Source organism: Hemitrygon akajei, chromosome 1, assembly GCF_048418815.1.
Source record: "Hemitrygon akajei chromosome 1, sHemAka1.3, whole genome shotgun sequence".
NCBI lineage: Eukaryota > Metazoa > Chordata > Chondrichthyes > Myliobatiformes > Dasyatidae > Hemitrygon > Hemitrygon akajei.
Genome location: NC_133124.1, coordinates 107,271,843 through 107,290,811, shown reverse-complemented (window position 1 = coordinate 107,290,811; position 18,969 = coordinate 107,271,843). Strand labels below are relative to the sequence as shown.

The window sequence follows — 18,969 nt, the reverse complement described above, 5'->3', positions numbered from 1 at the left end:
AAGGAAATTGTAGACCAGTTAGCCTGACCTCAGTGGTTGGAAAGATGTTGAAGAGTCAATTGTTAAGGATGACACAGGACAAGATAGTACAAAGTCAGCATGGTTTCCTTCAGGGAAAATCCTGCCGGATGAACCTGTTGGAATTCTTTGAGGAGATTACAAGTAGGTTAGATAAAGGGGATGCAGTGGATGTTGTATATTTGGACTTTCAGAAGGCCTTTGACAAGGTGCACACATGAGGCTGTTCACCAAGTTAAGAGCCCATGGTATTACAGGAAAGTTACTAACCTGGTTAGAGCATTGGCTGATTGGTAAGAGGCAGCAAGTGGGAATAAAAGGATCCTCTTCTGGCTGGCTGTTCCGCAGGAATTGGTGTTGGGACCACTTTTTATGCTGTCTCTAAAGATTTAGATGATGGAATAGATGGCTTTGTTTTCAAGTTTGCAGATGATATGAAGATTGGTGGAGGAGCAGGTAATGTTGCGGAAACAGGTAGGATGCAGAAGGACTTAGGAGAATGGGTAAGAAAGTGGCAGATTAAGTACAATGTTGGAAAATGCATGGTCATACACTTTGATAGTGGAAATACTGGTAGTAGGGCTTCTGGTTAGGAAAGACTGAATTATTTTTGGGGACACCCTCATCTATGACTGTTTGTATGAGGTCTGTAACAACTGTGGTGTATTCGTTCAGATCCTCTGAGTCCTTGAACATGGTCCAGTATGCTGACTCAAAGCAATCCCACAGCTGTTCCTCAGCTTCCCACAACCACTGCTTTGTTGTCTTTATCTCTTTAGCCTCTGCCTGTATGCAGGTAGGGTAGGACAGCTAAGTGATCAGATTTCCTGAAATGCAGTCAAGGCAAGGAACAGTTGGCATTCCTAATCATAATGTTACAGTGGTTGAGTGTGTTGGAACCCCTGGCATTGCAGGTGATAGATTGATGATAATTGAGCAAAGATTTCTTCAACCAATCCAGATTGAAGTCCCTGACAAAGATGTGAAAGACATCAGTTTAGGCTGTTCCTTGTTTGCTAATCTCAGCAGTCAATACATCGATCACTCTGTTTAACATCTGCCTTTGGTGGTATATAAACTGGTCAGGATCACAGAGGAGAACTTTCTTGGTCAGTAGAATGGTCATCAAATGTTCCAGATTGGGGGAACAAGAGTGCGACGAGACTGCTACTTCCAGAAAGCATTTATCATGAAACACAGGGCCCCACCTTTTGCCTTCTCTGAATTACGTGTCCGTTCCATCTGGTGTATCAAGAAGCTCTTGCGTTGTACCATGTATCTGGTGTGTCCAGAGTGAACCATGTCTCTGTGAAACATTGCAATTCCTCATTTCCCTCCAATACAACAATCTTGCCCTTAGGTCCTCAGTCTTGGTCTTCAGTGACTATACATTTTCTAACAAGATGCCGGGTAGAGAAATGTTTAGTCTGGCTTGGAGTTCTCTCTTTTGGTCATGGTGATGTTGTGGTGACCCACTTTCCAGCCCACTCGAACCGGCTCACAAAATGGCGCGCGCTGACAGAGAAGCTGGCCCCAAAAAGGGTGCCAGGCCTTCTTCACCAGCAAGGGGAAAAGCCCACACGCGGGAAGGGACTGTGAATATGTGCCTCTTACAGCATTCCTGCCCGGGGAGGACGGAAACGGGAAGGCTTAAAAGTGAGGCCGAAGTTTGAATAAATCTTTTATGCAACTGTAACTCACCATCTGCGTGTTGTTATTCCAGCGCTGTGTGTAGCACACCGCTACAATTGGTGACCCCGACAGCCCAAATGCTATTTAGACCGAAGATGAACCACAGTGCATCTGTTCATGCAGTTTCGTTAAAACTGCCAAGCTTCTGGACGCTGCGACCTCACCTATGGTTCCAACAAGCAGAAGCCCAATTCCACATTCGGCAGATAACCTCGGATTCCACACATTACTACTACGTGGTGAGCTCCCTCGACCAGGAGACAGCCGCCCAGGTGCAGGAGTTTATACAGTCACCCCTGGAGGACAGCAAATACACAGCATTCAAAGCCCTGCTCAAAAGGAGGACTCTCAGCTGCACATGGTGCCCCCTGGTGCCCAAAGCAACAGGGGGCTGGAGACCATGCGGCAACTACTGCAGACTGAACAAGGCTACAACACCGGACCGCTACCCTGTGCCGCACATTCAGGACTTTGCAGCAAACCTGCACGGCGCAAGGATCTTTTCCAAGGTAGACCTTGTTCCGGGATACCATCAAATCCCAATACATGCGGACGACATCCCCAAAACAGCACTCATCACTCTGTTCGACCTTTTCGAATTCCTCTGAATGCCGTTCGGCCTAAAGAATGCCGCACAGACGTTCCAGCGGCTCATGAACGTGACCTGGACTTTGCATTCATCTATTTGGATGACATCCTCATAGCCAGCAGTAGTCACCAGGAGCGTCTGTCCCACCTCTGTCAACTCTACGCCCGACTGAGTGAATACGGTCTAACAATCAACCCGGCCAAATGCCAGTTCGGGCTCGACGCCATCGACTTCCTGGGTCACAGGATTACTAAAGATGGGGCAACCCCGCGGTCTGCCACTTCCCCCGACCCAACACACTCAAAGGCCTGCAGGAATTCGTGGGTATGGTGAATTTCTACCACCGCTTCCTCCCCTCAGCAGCCCAAATCATGCGCCCCCTGTTCACCCTGATGTTGGATAAGGGCAAGGACATTACCTGGGACGAAGAGGCCGCAGCCACTTTCGTCAAAACCAAAGAAGCCTTGGCAAACGCCGTGATGCTAGTGCACCCCAGAACAGACGTCCCTACCACCCTCACAGTGGACGCATCCAACACAGCTGTCGGTGGAGTGCTGGAACAACTCATCGAGGGTCGCTGGCAACCTCTGGCATTCTTTAGTGAACACCTACGACCACCCAAACTCAAATACAGTGCTTTTGACCGGGAGCTGTTGGCCCTATACCTGGCAATCCGGCATTTCAGGTACTTCTTAGAAAGTAGGCCCTTCACTGCGTTCACGGACCACAAACCGCTTACCTTTGCGTTCACGAAAGCATCCAACCCCTGGTCGTCCCGCCAGCAGCGACATCTGTCCTACATCTCCGAATACACGACGGACATCCAGCATGTCTCGGGAAAGGACAACGTCGTGGCGGACGCACTATCCAGACCTACCATCCAGGCCCTGACCCAGGGTGTGGACTATGCAGCGCTGGCGGAGGCGCAGCAGGCAGATGATGAGATTTCTAGTTATGGAACTGCAGTCTCTGGTTTGCAGCTCCAAGACTTCCCCGTAGGCCCAGGTGAGAGGACCCTACTGTGTGACGTAGCTACCGGCCAACCTCGCCCCATCGTCCCGGCAGCGGCAAGTTTTCGACTCCATTCACAACTTAGCGCACCCCTCCATCAAGACAGCCGTCTGGATGGTCTCCAACAGTTTTGTTTGGCACGGACTCCGCAAGCAGGTCAGTGAATGGGCCAAAACGTGCATGCGGTGCCAAACAGCCAAGGTGCAGAGGCACACCAATGCCCTTCCGCAGCAGTTCCACCCCACCCACCGGCGTTTCAACCACATCCATGTGGATATCGTGGTGCCCCTGCCAGTGTCACGAGGAGCGCGGCACCACCTAACTATTGTAGACCGGTTCACAAGATGGCCAGAGGCAGTCCCGCTCACCAACACCACCTCCGAATCCTGCGCCCAAGCACTGAGTGCAATCTGGGTATCTCGCTTGGGTGTACCGGCCCAAATTACCTCCGACAGAGGTGCCCAGTTCACCTCCAGCCTGTGGTCAGCTATGGCCAGCCTTTTGGGAACACAGCTACACCACACAACTGCCTACCACCTACAATTGAACGGACTAGTAGAGCGTTTCCACCGTCACCTGAAATCGGCTCTCATGGCCCATCTGAAAGGGCCTAACTGGGCGGACGAACTTCCCTGGGTCCTGCTCGGCATCCACACGGCGCCCAAAGAGGATCTGCACGCCTCGTCGGCCGAGTTGGTGTACGGCGCACCCCTGGTCGTCCCAGGAGAGTTCATACCAGCCCCAAGGGGGCAAGAGGAAGAACCCACAGCAGTCTTGGACAGACTATGTGAGAGGCTTGGTAACCTAGCCCCCATACCCACTTCACAGCATTGGCAGAACCCGACCTGCGTACCCAAAGACCTGCAGCACTGTAAGTTTGTTTTTGTACGACGGGGCGGACATCGGGCACCGCTACAGCGGCCCTATGAGGGGCCGTTTAAGGTGATCAGGAACAACGGGTCCACGTTCATGCTGAGCATTGGGGGGAAAGAGGAGGTTTTCACAGTGGACCGACTCAAACTGGCCCATGTGGACTTGGTGCAGCCAGTCGGAGCTCAGGCACCACGGCGCAGAGGCAGACCTCCCAAACAGAGGCCGACTCAGACTGTGGACATTGGGGGGGTGTATTGCCAGTTCTGGGGGGAGTTACGTGGTGACCCACTTCCCAGCGCACTCGAACCGGCTCACAAAATGGCGCGCTCCAGCAGAGAAGCCGGCCCCAAAAAGGGCGCCAGGGCTTCTTCACCAGCAAGGGGAAAAGCCCGCACGCGGGAAGGGACTGTGAATATGCATTCCCGCCCGGGGAGGGCAGAAACGGGAAGGCTTAAAAGCGAGGTCGCGAAGTTTGAATAAATCTTTTATGCAACTGTAACTCACCGTCTGCGTGTCATTATTCCAGCGCTGTGTGTAGCACACTGCTACAATGTCCTTTCAACCACTTAAAGGTGCATTTAAACATTTGAACATCAGGTGAAGGCAGGATCGGGTTGATTATCTTATCTGAAGTAAGAACACTGGTTGAATTAAGTGTTAACAACCAAATACTTGCAGGCTAGTATCCAAAGAGAAGCAGCTTGTTTAGTGAAATGTATGTCATGTTAATTCTTTATTTCTTATTGACTTGATTTCCTGCAGCACAGAAGCAGGACCACTCCCCTACCCCAATTCCTTTATTTTTTTTCAGATAAGTGAATGACAGATACACAAAATTTGACAGAGATACAAGAAGCGACTTGAATAGATGATCAGAACCTTTGTTGGAGAGGAACGTTTTAAGGATTGCTTGAAATGATGAAAGTTGGTGGAAAGATTTAGGCAGAGAATTCCTGAGCTCTGTTAACTGAAAGCATCGGTCACAGTTTTGGTGCAATTGTATTTTGAATAATCAGAAGCCAGACATGGAAGTGGACGGACATCTCAGAGAGTAGCAAGGTGGGAAGAAATGACAGAATTAAGATGGGGAACTGAAGACAAGGACAAGAATTATAAAATCATTAAGTTGGTTAAGCCAGTTCCTTCTGAGGATTTTGAGCACAGGACTGATGAGTAGTTAGGGAAAGTCTTGAGTGCCCTAATGCTTATGGAGTTCAGAATAACCACCTGGAATTCCCCCATCTGCATTGTAGAAATGTATGTTAAGAGTTTACAACAGAGGAATTGAGGTGTGTACTGAGTTGGGACATATTAGAATAATAGAATCCCTTAGCAGAAAAACAGGCCGTTTAGCCCAACTCGTCCATATTCACCACAGGTGGGCACCCGCCTGTACTCATCCCACCACCCAGCATATGGTCCATACTGTGCTCATTTAGACATTCCTGAAATCCCGTCAGCAACCTTGCTTCAACGACTATCAGTACATTTCAGGTACTTACCACACTCAGGTGAAGGTGGTGTTATGAGGTGACATCATGGTTCTGTATTAAGATGTGGTCTGATGTTTATTTCCTGGTCAAATATAATGTCAAAGTTACAAATAGTATGATTAAAACACTAAGAGGAACAGAATTAGTAACTAGCAAACTGAATGTGATAATGACTAAAGAAAATTAAAAATATCAATCAGGTTCATTATCATACATCATGAGATTTGTTGTTTTGTGGCAGTACAGTGCAAGACATAAAATATACTACAAGTTACAAAAATAAATAGTGAAAAAGAGGAATAACGTGGACCATTTCAGACATTTCACGGAGGGAAAGAAGCTGTCCTAAAATGCTGAGTGTGGGTCCTCAGACCCACCTCCTCCCCGATGGAATTAATATGAAGAAGCATTTTCCAGATGGTGTGAGTCCCAAAGAAGAACACTACCTTATTGAGATACACCTTTTGAAGATGTTGTCATTAGTGGGGAGGCTTATACCTGTGATGGAACTGGCTAAGTCTAGAACCCGCTGCAGCTTTTTCAACCCTGGTCATAGGAGTCTCCATACCAGACAGTGTTGCGTCTGTCAGAATGCTCTATGCTATAGGTCTGTAGAAGTTTGCAAGAGTCTTACCAAATAGCCCAAAATTTCTAAAGTATAGTCACTGGCATGCCACCTTCATGATTGTATCAATGTGTTAGGCCCAAGATAGATGCTCTGAGTAACTTGAAGCCACTCCCTGTTTCCACTGCTGACTCCTCAATAAGGACTGGTGTGTGTTCTCCCAACTTCCCCTTCATGAAGCCCATAATTAATTCCTTAGTCTTGCGAGGTTGTTGTTGTAACACCACTCAACCAGCTTATCTATTTCTGTACGCATCCATGTGGCCGTCTTAGATTCTGCCAACAACAGCGGTGTTGTCAACTGATTTATAGATGGCTTTTGAGTTCAAGATTCAGGATTGATTAATGATATTTCCAGTACACAAGTATAAAGGAGAACAAAATGATCGTTACTCTGGATCAGATGCAGCTCAACAATACAATAAATATAAATAGATAAGTTAGCTTATATAGATAGATCGTATATGCAGCAGGCACTACTATGACTGGTGGGGTATGGGATGAGTTAGTGGGTGGACGTGTTGATCAAAAGTTTCAAAGGTACATCTACTGTCAGAGAAATGTATACAACATACATCCTGAAATTCTTTTCTTTCACAACCATCCACAAAAACAGAGAGGTGCCCCAAAGAATGAATGACAGTTAAATGTTAGAACTCCAAAGCTACCCCCCCCATGCGTAAGCAGTAGTAAAACAATGATCCCCTCTCCCCCACCAGCAAAAGAAAGCATCAGCACCCCCCCACCCAGCACTCAAGTGTGCAGCAAGGCATCAATAAAGACAGACTTACAGTACTCCAAAGACTACTCGTTCACCCAGTAATTCAACATACCACAGGCTCTCTCTCTCCCTAATAAGGGGAAAAGAGGTATCTCCGTTTCACAGCCTCATTGCTTGGTGGTCCTGGTGTGCATGCTACATAGTCTCCTCCCTGATGGGTGTAGGACAAACAGTCCTTGAGCAGGGTGGGTGGGATCCTTCATGATATTGCTGGCCTTTTTCTGTATATGTCCTTTATGGTGGGTAGGCTTGTGACCATGACATGTTGGGCAGTTGCATTTGCCTATTGTAGAGCCTTACTGTCTGCCGCAATACTATGATGCAGCGTGTTAGGATGCTGTGTACTACACATCTGTAGAAGGTCATGAGTGTTGATGTGCATAGTCCAGCAAGCTTCAGCATTCTCAAAAGGTAAAGGCATTGATGAGCTTTCTTGATTATGGAGGATGTGTTCTGCGACCATGAGAGATTGTGTGAGATGTGCACTCCCAGGAGTTTAAAACTTCTCGCAGTTTCCACCGCTGTGCTACCAATGTAAAGAGGGCGTGAGTGGTGAGAGTTCTTCTGAAGACGATAACCATCTCCTATGTCTTGTTGACATTGAGGAAGTTATTTGCTTGCACCAGGTCTTGAATTCTTCCACCTCCTCAATGTAGGCCTTCTCGTTGTTATTGGTGATGAGGCCCACCGCTGTTGGGTCATTGGCGAACTGTCATAGTGAACAGATTGTACAGCAGGTTTAGAATAAACTAGTGAATTATATAGTCAAGGCTTTAAACCGATAACATGGGGGAGAGGGTGGAAGTATTCAGGAAAGTTAGTTTTAAAACCCACAAGTGGAATGTCAAATAGCTACAACAGCTTTGTGTGGCACGTCTGGAAGAGACAGAAAGTATGACAAAGGTAATTGGACAATACTATCTACTGTGGCACCTAGGGAAAATAAAATCAAGTCATACTTAAAAGGCACTGCTTCTGAATGTGCATAACAGATAGAAACTAATGTTTCAGTAAATGTCTATTGCAAGTCACAATTTCAAAATAACCATGCTTGTGAATAAAGAATTTCATGAAACTCGATTGTTCGAGACGATGGACGGAATGGAAATGGATGATGGACAGTCCTGAAAATGGACAAAGGCAGTTAAATTAATAGAACTCTGTTTAGAAAATAATTGGGTGATGCTACAAAAAAAACAAGGGAATTGTTTATAAGTCCTGAAACCATTGTGGGCATCTGATAAATTACAGAATTAGAGGTAAACATAATAAATAAAAATATAATTAATAATAAGAATAATAAACTGAGGGTTTATAATGCATTGGTCAGACTGCGATTAGAATGTTGTGAGCAGATTTGAGCCTATTATCTAAGAAAGGATGTGCTGGTATTGTAGACACTCCAGAGGAGATTCACGAGAATGATCCTGCGAATGAAAGGGTTAATATATGAGGAGCACTTAATGGCTTTGAGCCTGTACTTGCTGGAGTTCAGAAGACTGAGGGGGGATTCTCATTGAATAGTGGATGTGGAGAGGATGGGGGAGTCAAGGACCAGAGGGCACAGCCTCAGAATAGAACAATGTCCCTTTAGAACAGAGATAAGGAGGATTTCTTTAGCCAGGCGGTGGTGAATCTATGGAATTCATTGCCACGAACCACTGCAGAGGCCAAGTCATTGGGTGTACTTAAAGTGGATTTTGAGAGGTTTTTGATTAGTAAGGGTGTCAAAGGTTATGGTGAGAAGGCAGGAGAATGAGTTTGAGAGGGATAATAAATCAGCCATGCTGGAGCAGACTCGATGGACTGAATGACCTAATTCTGCTCCTATGCCTTATGGTTTTTTAAAATAATAAAACACTTTAATCTGGTAAAGAAATTAACAATAGCGTGGAGTATAAAATGCAATTTTCAAAATCAGTATATCATGGAACAACACTGGGAAGAGGCTATATAAGAATGTAAATAACACAATAAGGAAAGCTCAATTAGTAACTTTCTAACTTCCTAATTAACCTTTTAGGATGAGTGGTCACATCATGATAGAATTTTCCATGAACATTGAAAATTATTTAGTTTAAATCTAATCTAAGATTCAAAAGCATTGGGGGCTGTGTTAGACTGGGAAACTACATTAAGACAGGGTAGTGGACAAACAATAGCTAACATTTAAAGAGTTAAAACACTGCTACATAGTTTAAAAGATTTTTACCCCTTTTAAATGCTCAAAAACCAAACAAGGTAAGTGGTCCTATCATGGCTAACGAGTTAAAGGCATTATCAGATAAATGAAAAAGGCTTTATAATATTGTAAGGCCAATAAGTCCATGAACGGGGCAAGAAGGAACAGTTGAGGAGGATGGCCGTTTGCTTTGTGAGGTGGTGGACTCCTCCCATTGCTTACACAGGTCTGAAGGAGTGTTGCTCCAACACTCAGTAGGTTCCCATGACAGAGCCCCCAAGCATGCCTTCCTTTCACTAATAGTACAGTGCAGCTGCCACACCTACCATCCAACACATGCACCATTGTCACTCATACTTCAGAATCGCTGCAGATGCTGGAAGTATGAAACACAAATACAAACTACTCAAAAATTCAGCAAGGCAGGAAGCACCTGCAGTTTCTTGTTCAGCACCACCCAAGTCTGCAGCCTCTAAACCAAGAATGATAAAGCTAGTAAGCACACCACGTTCAGGTTCCCCTCCTGGACTGCCTGGAAATATATTGCCACTCCCTCATTGGCAGTGAGTGTAAGCCCTGGCTTTCCCTATCACACAGCTTCATGGCAAAGCCTTCATTAGGGCAGCAGCAAGAATGACAGGCCAGTTTCCTCTCAGGGGCAGGGGTGCGGTGGGGGTAACCAGGTACAGACAATAAATGGTTACCTTGGTAATGATGCCCCGTGCCCAATACATGTAAAAACTACAAGTGGAAAACTGTATCCTGAAGTGGCACTTTAGAGAAAGAAAGGAATATTATGTCTCAAATAACTAATTTTCAAAATGAACTCTAGGGATTCAGGGGCATGACTCAGCACAAAAACACATTGACTGGAGTCAAAAGTAAAGTCCTGCTCTAGAATGAGTGGAAGACCATGATTGTGTCTTTCTTCATTCTGAATCCCATATACAGGGGATTTATCATGTTCATTCATTTCTCCTTTGCTACTATTAACTTATTTAAATTCCTCATTCTGTTTACCCCATGTTTTCAGTAGTTTTCATTTGTCTTCTACAATGAGGACAGATTAACATTATTTCTTTAAGTTTCTGAAATTCCTTATTGTTGATATAATACTGGCTTTCAATTGACCCACCTTTATCTTTTGCAAGCTGCTTCTCCTAACATACATGCAGAACCAATTACAATACTAACAATACTGTTTATTTTTCCTCAGTTTCTACTTTCTCAATATTCAATAGTTGTATTCAGATCTGTTTTGAAGATGATGCAGGCACCTTAAAGGAGTTAAGAGATGCACAAAACATTTTGGACTACCTAAGCCACACGCAGTGTTTGTTAATATATAGTTGCTATGAACCTTCTTGTTAACCTTCAAGTTAATATGACCCTCAGGGTAATGATGTTATTAATAGCATTTGCCATTGAAGACTATTGATATTTTCTATCAGGAAATGAACAGAGATGTTCCATGTTAAAAGTTCCACTCCTACTTTTTTTTTGAAATGGGGTGGAAAAGTTTGAGATCTTAGAGTTCTTCATTTCAAAGTGCATTGGGATTTTGTAGCAGTGCTTGTAGTTGTAATATCCAAAATAAAACAAACAACTTCTGCATGCTAAGTATCTAGAAATCAAATAAAATAAATATTTTTGTTGATATTCATTGAGGGATGCAGTTTACCCCAGCACATCACTAAGAACTTTCCTGTACAGTAGAAATGGATCCTCAGACAGCTGTCTCATCAAAGATCATTGTTGGGATAGCTAAAGACGTTAACTGATCAGTCTCCACCCCAAAAGTAAAATGAACTATACTCACGTCCTGTCAGAAAAACTTCTTTGCAGAACACATTATAACTAAGATTCAAATCCCAGCTTCAGTGTAATGTGACAAAAAGGCTACCTTTACCATGACTTGTAGAATTTAATAAGTTATCTTGGAATCCCAACAAATCTAGCCTGAAGAAGAAAAACATCAACTTTAACATTGCTAGAGTTACAGGGCAGCTGTACTTCAATTGGACTCTAGTTGCACTTGGTGAAAGCCCCTCTAGTGAAGGGGATTATTGTGTCCATTTACTCAACTGTGGTCCCCACCGGACATTCATCTCTCACCTGTGGCTCCAGGTAGCTGAGTAGCTGTTTGGGGTGGCAGCGTCCACACCCTGGTACTCTGCTTCGACAAGGGTGGTGGGGGGGGGGGGGGGTGTCTAAATCAGGTGAGGGTAGCCGGCAGCCTCATACCCCAGTGAGATAGGGACATGTCTATCCTAACACGCGAAGTCAGCTCCAGCAGATAGGGCAAGTAAGATCTTCAGTGAGATCCAGTGGCCTGGAAGGCGGTACTGCAGTGCTCCAGAGAGAATGAAGGGCATGACAAGGCACACAAGACGTCATGGTCATCCACTGTAACCAAGGAAGGCCCCAGTTGTGACGCTTGTTCATACCACTGGACTCGTATTTCTGAAGTTGAGAGAGTGGAACTTTCCCAGCGCAAGTGCTTTTCCACTTTAAAAACTCTGCCTGCCATCATTGGACGCGACGGACTACCCTCAGTTAATAGACAATGTAAAGGGGTTGTTCCTATATAAACTATATTGTACTGACATAGGCATAAGAATCCATCTGTGTAGTATTTTTACTATTACTAATCTGTAGAATATGGGGTTAGATCACACCTCAAAGCTGAATTCTGTCTTAAGAACCAGCTGTCAGTAATGTGAGTATCAATATGTTGTTTTGTCATGAAAAAGATAACTATTCTGCAATGAACATTAGAGAATCAAACCAGCCAACCCTACATGCTATGATGATAGGCTGAAGGGTCTGAATACACTGCATGATTCTTTATGGCTATGATATGATTGTGAAGGGCAACAGGCTGAAGAAAACACTTTCTCCATGTCACACACCAGCCTGATTGCATTCCCTAATCATCAATAGATCAAAATCCAGCAACTCTTAACCCAGCAGTTTAATTAAACCATCCTCATCCAGTGGATGGCTGCAATTCAAAAGGCCTTCTCACATTCTCTAGAAAGAATGGACAGTAAAAATAGCCTTCCGACAATGCCCACATCGCGAGTGAATTCTAAATTAGACGTACTGCTTTCAGCTAGGAATGAACACTTCCAGGAACGACCCTGGGTTATGGGAAGTGTGTGGCAGCAGCTCTGTCTGCTGTGCCAGCTTGGTTACAATCCAGAGAGAAGGGCAGAAAATGAGGGAAAAGAAATATGGAGGGAAGTGTTGGGGTGTGAGAGGCTGGTAAACAAAAGCCATTTTGCTCTGAAGAATTTGTAATCACATAGCACCTTTCAGGATGTAGTACCTTATAGCTAATTACCATAATTTTCTAAACATGTCTTTCTTGAAATATTTGTGCATAATAATGTACAAGAAGCTGCAGTAAGTGACCATTAAATCTGTTTCAATGATCCAATTGAGGGATAAGTATTGGCATGTATATGAGAAAGAATTCCCCTGTATGAATTAATAATCACATTTTGTTTGATACCGTTTGTTTTTATATATGTTTGGGATATTTGGCTATACGATGAATGTTCCAAATCTGCAGGATGTTTTTGACAATGTCGACAATTATGAATCCTTGCTCTCAGGTGAACAGGTATAACTCGTACAACAGGAGCAGGCCCAATTTAACATCTTGTCCCTCATGAATTGTCCTCCATGATTGCTCTCACATTTGTGAAATTTACCCTTTATAGTCTTAAGGTGTTAAGTATTAACAGTTTAATAGATTTTTTTTCTGTGTGTCTGGTGGAGGATGCCTTCTTAAAACATTAAACCATCTCACCTCTTTCCCACTATTGACAGGCCCACTACCTACTTACAGTATTTAAAGAAATACATTCTTCTGATTTCTAACATTCAGCTTTCCTTTGAACTAAATCATCCCTTTTAGTTATTATCTGAGCAGAAATTAATTATGGGTTTTCACTTTGAGAAGGGAAAGCTCCCTCCTGTAGATTACCGTGTCTCTCTCCACAGGCCCCAGATCTTCAGCACCTTTCCCCACCCCCATCCCCGTTTCACCAAATGCCAACCTCCCCAGCTGTCTCACTGATGGTCTTTGTGCCTTGGTGATTATTGCGAGTGACACCCCTGCTGGTTCTTAAAAAGACACTGCTTGAATCTAAATGAATCCTTAATGAGGGGCGAAGAATGAAAGGCTCAACAAAGACTGACACTGGAGAAATTACAGCAAAATATGCTTTATCTTTTAACTTTTGAAAAGATCAGACTGATGCAATAGGATGCAAGTCCTGAGAAGTAGCTTTATTTTCTGCAGTATTGATTACAAGCAAGCTGTCTCTTTTTCCTCTCTCTCTCTCTCTCTCTCTCTCTCTCTCTACAATTCTGCAGTGCCTGGTACACACCCTGATTTTCTTCTGAATCCTGCTGACATCATCTAGCATGACACAGCTAAGTACAGTAGAGTGCACTGTCAGAAGGGATGCTGGTGCAGAGCACTCTCAGCCCCAAGCACACACACATAAATACACACGCAGGATCCAGCACACATTTGCTCTCTTTCGGTCTCTCTCTCTCTCCCCCACCTTCCTTGCTTCCCCCTCCCCCAGCTCAACAGCATTGGTAAAGAGGTGGAGAGCTATCAAACGACACAAGCTGGCTGCTCTACCTAAACAAATCCACGGCATTAATCCTGAGATCCAGCTCAACAATGCCTGGGGATGCAACGAAAGATGCAGCAAATGTACATCAGGAGTTCCAACCCAAGCAAAGAAGCCCAGGTGAGTCAGTGGGGTGAATCGGTGGAGGGGGTGAGGATTTGATCCGGTTTAATATATATAAGAAAGTCTAAGAGGATTGCTGTTTAACAATCTTAACGTTGCACCCCTGCCTTCTGATGTAGAAATGCAGATTTTTTTTTGAACAGGGCACCGTGTGATAGACATTTTATTAAAGGGGAGGGTAAAAACACAAATCTGTCTTCATTGAAGTCTGCTTTTAATGGTTTTGAAATCACTATTAGAATACAAATAACAACTAAAACTGAAATGCAGAGCCTTTCTACAATTAGGTTTAATCATTTATCATTAATATTAAAAATAAATCTCTGCCAGCTTCCACAGTTATACATAGAACAGCTTCAATCTGTGGGTTCTGGTATAAGGTTGCTAGGTGGTGGTGTCAGATTATGTAACACTTATAAGCTTCGTAAATACACACTCAAGGCTGCCTATTTTAGAATACAGTGCACATACTGAAGCCCAGTGGAAGTGAAGGCCAAATACTGTTTACGGAGCTTAGGTAAAATGAAATTCTAGTTTGACGCAGCTGGCAGAAATCTGAGCAAAATGAATGGTAAAACAAAGCGAGGATGATCACAAATGTCTTTGAATATACAAGGCCGTAATCAGACCAAACAACTGAGCCCACAGCCAACAGACTAAGGTTTAAAGATGCCTTTCCATGCCGTTTCATCCTGGCTTGAAGGTAATGTTCTCATCTCAGGGCTCACCAAGCCGGGATGAATCATGCGAATTGAGCACTCTGTCTAGGCCGACATTTCCGTGTAATGCAGAGCGAGTGCTACACTTTTGGACGTGCAAGCTTTGGATAAGGACAGAGCAGGGATCGATCTGATCTCTGAGGAAGATGTAAAATATCCTGCAGCAATCAGAGGGACAAAACGGGAACAGATGCCCAGTCCTGTTCTGTCTCTCACAGAACCACTGAAGGAGATTTGCTCTTTGATGTTTTATGAAGTTTATTGGCTGCCATATTTCCCATGCTACAATACAGGCTGCAGTTTTAAAATTCCTTTATTGGCTCTAAACAATTTCAGATCAGTAAAAAAGCAATAGTTTATCGGTATTTTTGCTACAGAGTTTATCTGATAGGTAACCATCGGCATGGATGCGCAAGAGCTTGGCCTGTAGTGTTCAGAAGCCTGAGGGAGTACTGCCTTTTCAGAAGTACCAGCCTTCAAAAAAAAGCCACGTCAACACCAAGCCATTCAATTCAGATGAATGTAAAAGTGTTTGTAGAACTATTCAAACACTTATTACTTCAACAATGTCACTGTAAATATGGAAAGGATAATTGATCCTTCATTAGAAAACAATAGAATGCTCCTGTAGCCCTCCTCGAGCAGAAAAATATCTCATGGAGATGAACAAAACCAGGGAGCAGCCATTTTTGGCTGCTACTGGCGTAAAGTATCTACCATGTTTCCTTCTACTGTGATGTTATTGGGTTCACCATCTGCAAAGTCCTAAATTCAAAAGAAGATTTTAAGCTCTATCTGATACAGGTATCTATGGGTACCCTCACAACAGGGAGATTATACTGTACCCACCTACTATTTAAGGACTTGCTTATTTCCCTGTTCCGCCTCTTGGGCAAGGTCTATCTGTCAATACACACTGCTACCCGGTGCTAGGCTACCCTTCCTACCAAGGAGTGGTTACTTCCAGTTAATGAAGTAGTTTAAACAGTTTATTTTATTTCTAATGGTACACATTTAAATTTAAATTTAGTTCTTAACAAACATTTAATACTCACAGGGGATTTCTGATTTATAAAACATTTCTGAATTACAGAAGAGCTATAAACTACGTACAAATTATTTCCAAGGTACAAATTTTACAAACTAAAAGAACATACCAATGAGTACAGATGGAGTCATCCAGTGCAGGCTGAGGAATGAATTTTAGTTCTTCTTTCTGTCACTCCACCTTTGTCATTTCCCTTGTCGTTCCTAACCATCCCCAATGCTTTCTAATATTTATATTGTTTTGCTACTAGTTGACATTATTTGCATGTGATGTTTCTAAGATTTGTTTGCTGGGATAAAGTAATTCACATGGATGGTCTAAAAGATTCTGGGGACAGAGATTCAAGACACCCAAATTCAATGCCATGGTGGCTGGCTCTCTGAATATACAAATATCCCAACTATTAATAGATAAGCTATGTCTGTGTCCATGCTTGATGTGCTAAGAGACATAATCCTATTGTCTTGCATTTTGCTAATACAGACAAGAAGCCTGGTGGTCACCTCACTTTGCAAATCGTATCTCTTGAGCAGCCATTCAGCTGCTGTGGGCCTGCAGCCTGTGCTGTGTGAACAGCATTGTTTGCAAAGCTGTGCTTTTAACTTCAAAACTAACTGATGCTTGCAATTTACATTAAGAACTGAAGACTGGTTCTTGTTTACAAGAGGCTGAGCAAGGGATATTAGTTAGAAGTTTAATTTTGTCACAAACAAATATGCCCCAATGGAAATGTCATATTGCTGTACTAAAAAGCTAAGGTTAGCACAAGGCTCTCAGGCCCTGGAAAGCGAATACCTATTGTACTGCAGTCACTGCACAAGCAGATGGCAGAAAGAGCCCAGAAATAACGAAATGTATCTTCTTCATAGGAAGTCCCTGAGGGCATTGGAAAAACTTGGTTTTGTTATAGTTCTGTGGGTTGTGAAGAGGCTAAAGAACCTTGTGTAGGCCTTGGCCACACGTGGTGAAGTTACCACTTGGTTGGTTAGCTTGGGACGTTATGTGCATCTTTTACTGCTTGCACGAAGCCTCCACATTCTCCTGTGGAAGGGACTTAAGACAGCCAGTGCCTTTCCAACTGGTTATGAGCCAGGGACTTCCACCAATTCATGACAGTCTTCCATTTCTACAAGGAGGCTTTGAAAGTGTCCTTGAAGTTTTTTTCTCTGACCTCTAGGAAATGGCTTGTCATGCTCAGAGCCAAGAGGAGAGTGCTTAGTTTTGGAAATCCGTCTGCATGCCAAACACCAATAATGGCCCGCCACCGAAGCTGGCTGAGTGTCATCAGAATCTCGATGCTGAGGGTATTAAGCTCAGAGGACGCTGCCCATGGTTGGCCTTTACTGTCAGTGGAGTTGGAGGAGCTAGTGGAAATTGCAGTGATTGCTTTTCTTCAGTCATCCCTGTAGGAGACAGAAGTGCAGTGGTATTCAGGCAGCCGGAGGCTGTGCTGGAGATCTGCATTACATCACAAACGTCTGTCTTCATTGAAGAGCAGCTCCTGTGATATGGGAAGTTTTCCAGGGTGTTTCCATGGATCTTGTTAGTTAAGAAGTGGGTTCTCCTGTAGTTGGAGACTAGTAGAGGACAATGTCTTCCAGACACTTGGTGTAATCCTCAGTGCTAGAGTTCAGTGTGACTTGCAAGAGCTGTTGTCCACATTCAGTGAATCACTGATTGAAATTGGATCTGCAGTGTTTATGAATATTCTTGGCACAAAATGGCTGCTAGTCCTTATAAACTGCACTGGGCATGTGTTCACAACATTAAGAATACTTCTTTAAGAAACTTACCATTGAGCAGCTAAGCTGGTGGGTTGCAGCTCAGAATATAAAACATTGCTAGACCTTGGAAAGTTTGTAGGAAAGATTCATTTGGAACAGAGAACAGTTAGAGGGCGTATAGTTCAGAATTTAGAAGTCTGTTGATAGTAGAGTGGAAATACTGAGTGGAATAAGAAATTTTATGGTTGTAAAATGCTGGAGTAGTATGTTGGATTTTAAGTGAAATGATTAAGTTTCAATTGCAAGGACGTAGTGAGAAGGATGTGAACATACGATTTACATGGAGGAGCACACACAACATTGAAGAATGAAGTCTGCTCACTGACTGCGGTTTCTCCAAGTGCTGCACGTCCACTGCAACGCAGAGCAGGAAATTTACTAACTTCTTGGGCACGGAAGTTCATGCACTGTTACTGCCATTCTCAGCATTGCTGAAACTACAGCAATTCACTTAGTGAACAAGTCACTCTGTTCCTATCTGAAGGAACTCGGGGAATAGGGTGTGTCTGGAATAGGCATACAGAAGAGTGTGGCAGTCTAGAGTGAGTTGTACAGGAGAAGGGCCTGAACGAGTTATGAATAGTGAAATAAAATTAAAAAGGTGTGATTGAGGTACAGGCCTGAAGAGATCATCTTTGGAGTTCTGGATGTAGAACTGTTTTCCCTATTTAAGGAAGAATGTTAATGTATTGTCAATAATTTTTAAGTTACTGGAATAATCTCTGGAATGGACCCATAGTCTTATGTTGAAAGACTAAACAAAGTAGTATTATATTCACTGAAGTCGATTGTCAATGGCAAGATAAATGTACATAAAAATCTTGCAATTTGAGTATGCAATAGAAAGTAAAACCAGGACAAGCTTTAAATTTTAAAGAAGTCAAACCATTAAATCACAGTTCAGGATTTAAAATGGTAATAGTAATTGGTCCAATGGAGGACAGGAACTCCTATCTTGGCTAAGTTGCTTATGTGAAAGTCTGGGCAGGTTAGACTTGCTGGACTTCAGAAGAGTGAATGGTGACCTGACTGAATCATATAAGATCCTGAGAGGTCCTGACAAAGTGTTTGTGGAGAGGATCTTTCCTCTTGTGGCTAAATCTAGAACAAAGGTTTACCATTAAAAATAAGTGGTCACCTGTTTTGGACAGAAATGATAAACACAAGGGATTCTGCAGATGCTAGAAACAGTGTTCTTACTGATTGCATCACAGGCTACATTCGTTTCTGTGAAATCTAATACCATCAAGGGCTGTTTGCTATTTCTCTCACAACAAACCATGGATCACCAGTGATCTAAAGGCTCCTTTTAATCACAAAAAGAGAGCCTATAGATCAGGGGACGGGGAGAAATTGAAATGTGCAGAGGGAGGTAA

The 18,969-nt window shown here is 43.6% G+C and overlaps 1 protein-coding gene across 2 annotated transcripts in view; it reads left to right on the top strand.

Annotated features, from left to right (window-relative positions):
- Positions 1-13,725: 13,725 nt before the first annotated feature.
- The window catches only part of LOC140729440 (uncharacterized), a 64,987-nt gene continuing 59,743 nt past the window's right edge, over positions 13,726-18,969 (top strand). For both annotated transcript variants that reach the window (XM_073049190.1, XM_073049181.1), the window contains exon 1: positions 13,726-14,039. In XM_073049190.1, coding sequence (XP_072905291.1) covers positions 13,970-14,039 — 70 coding nt within the window. In that variant the 5' untranslated portion in view covers positions 13,726-13,969. The remainder of the gene's footprint in view (positions 14,040-18,969) is intronic.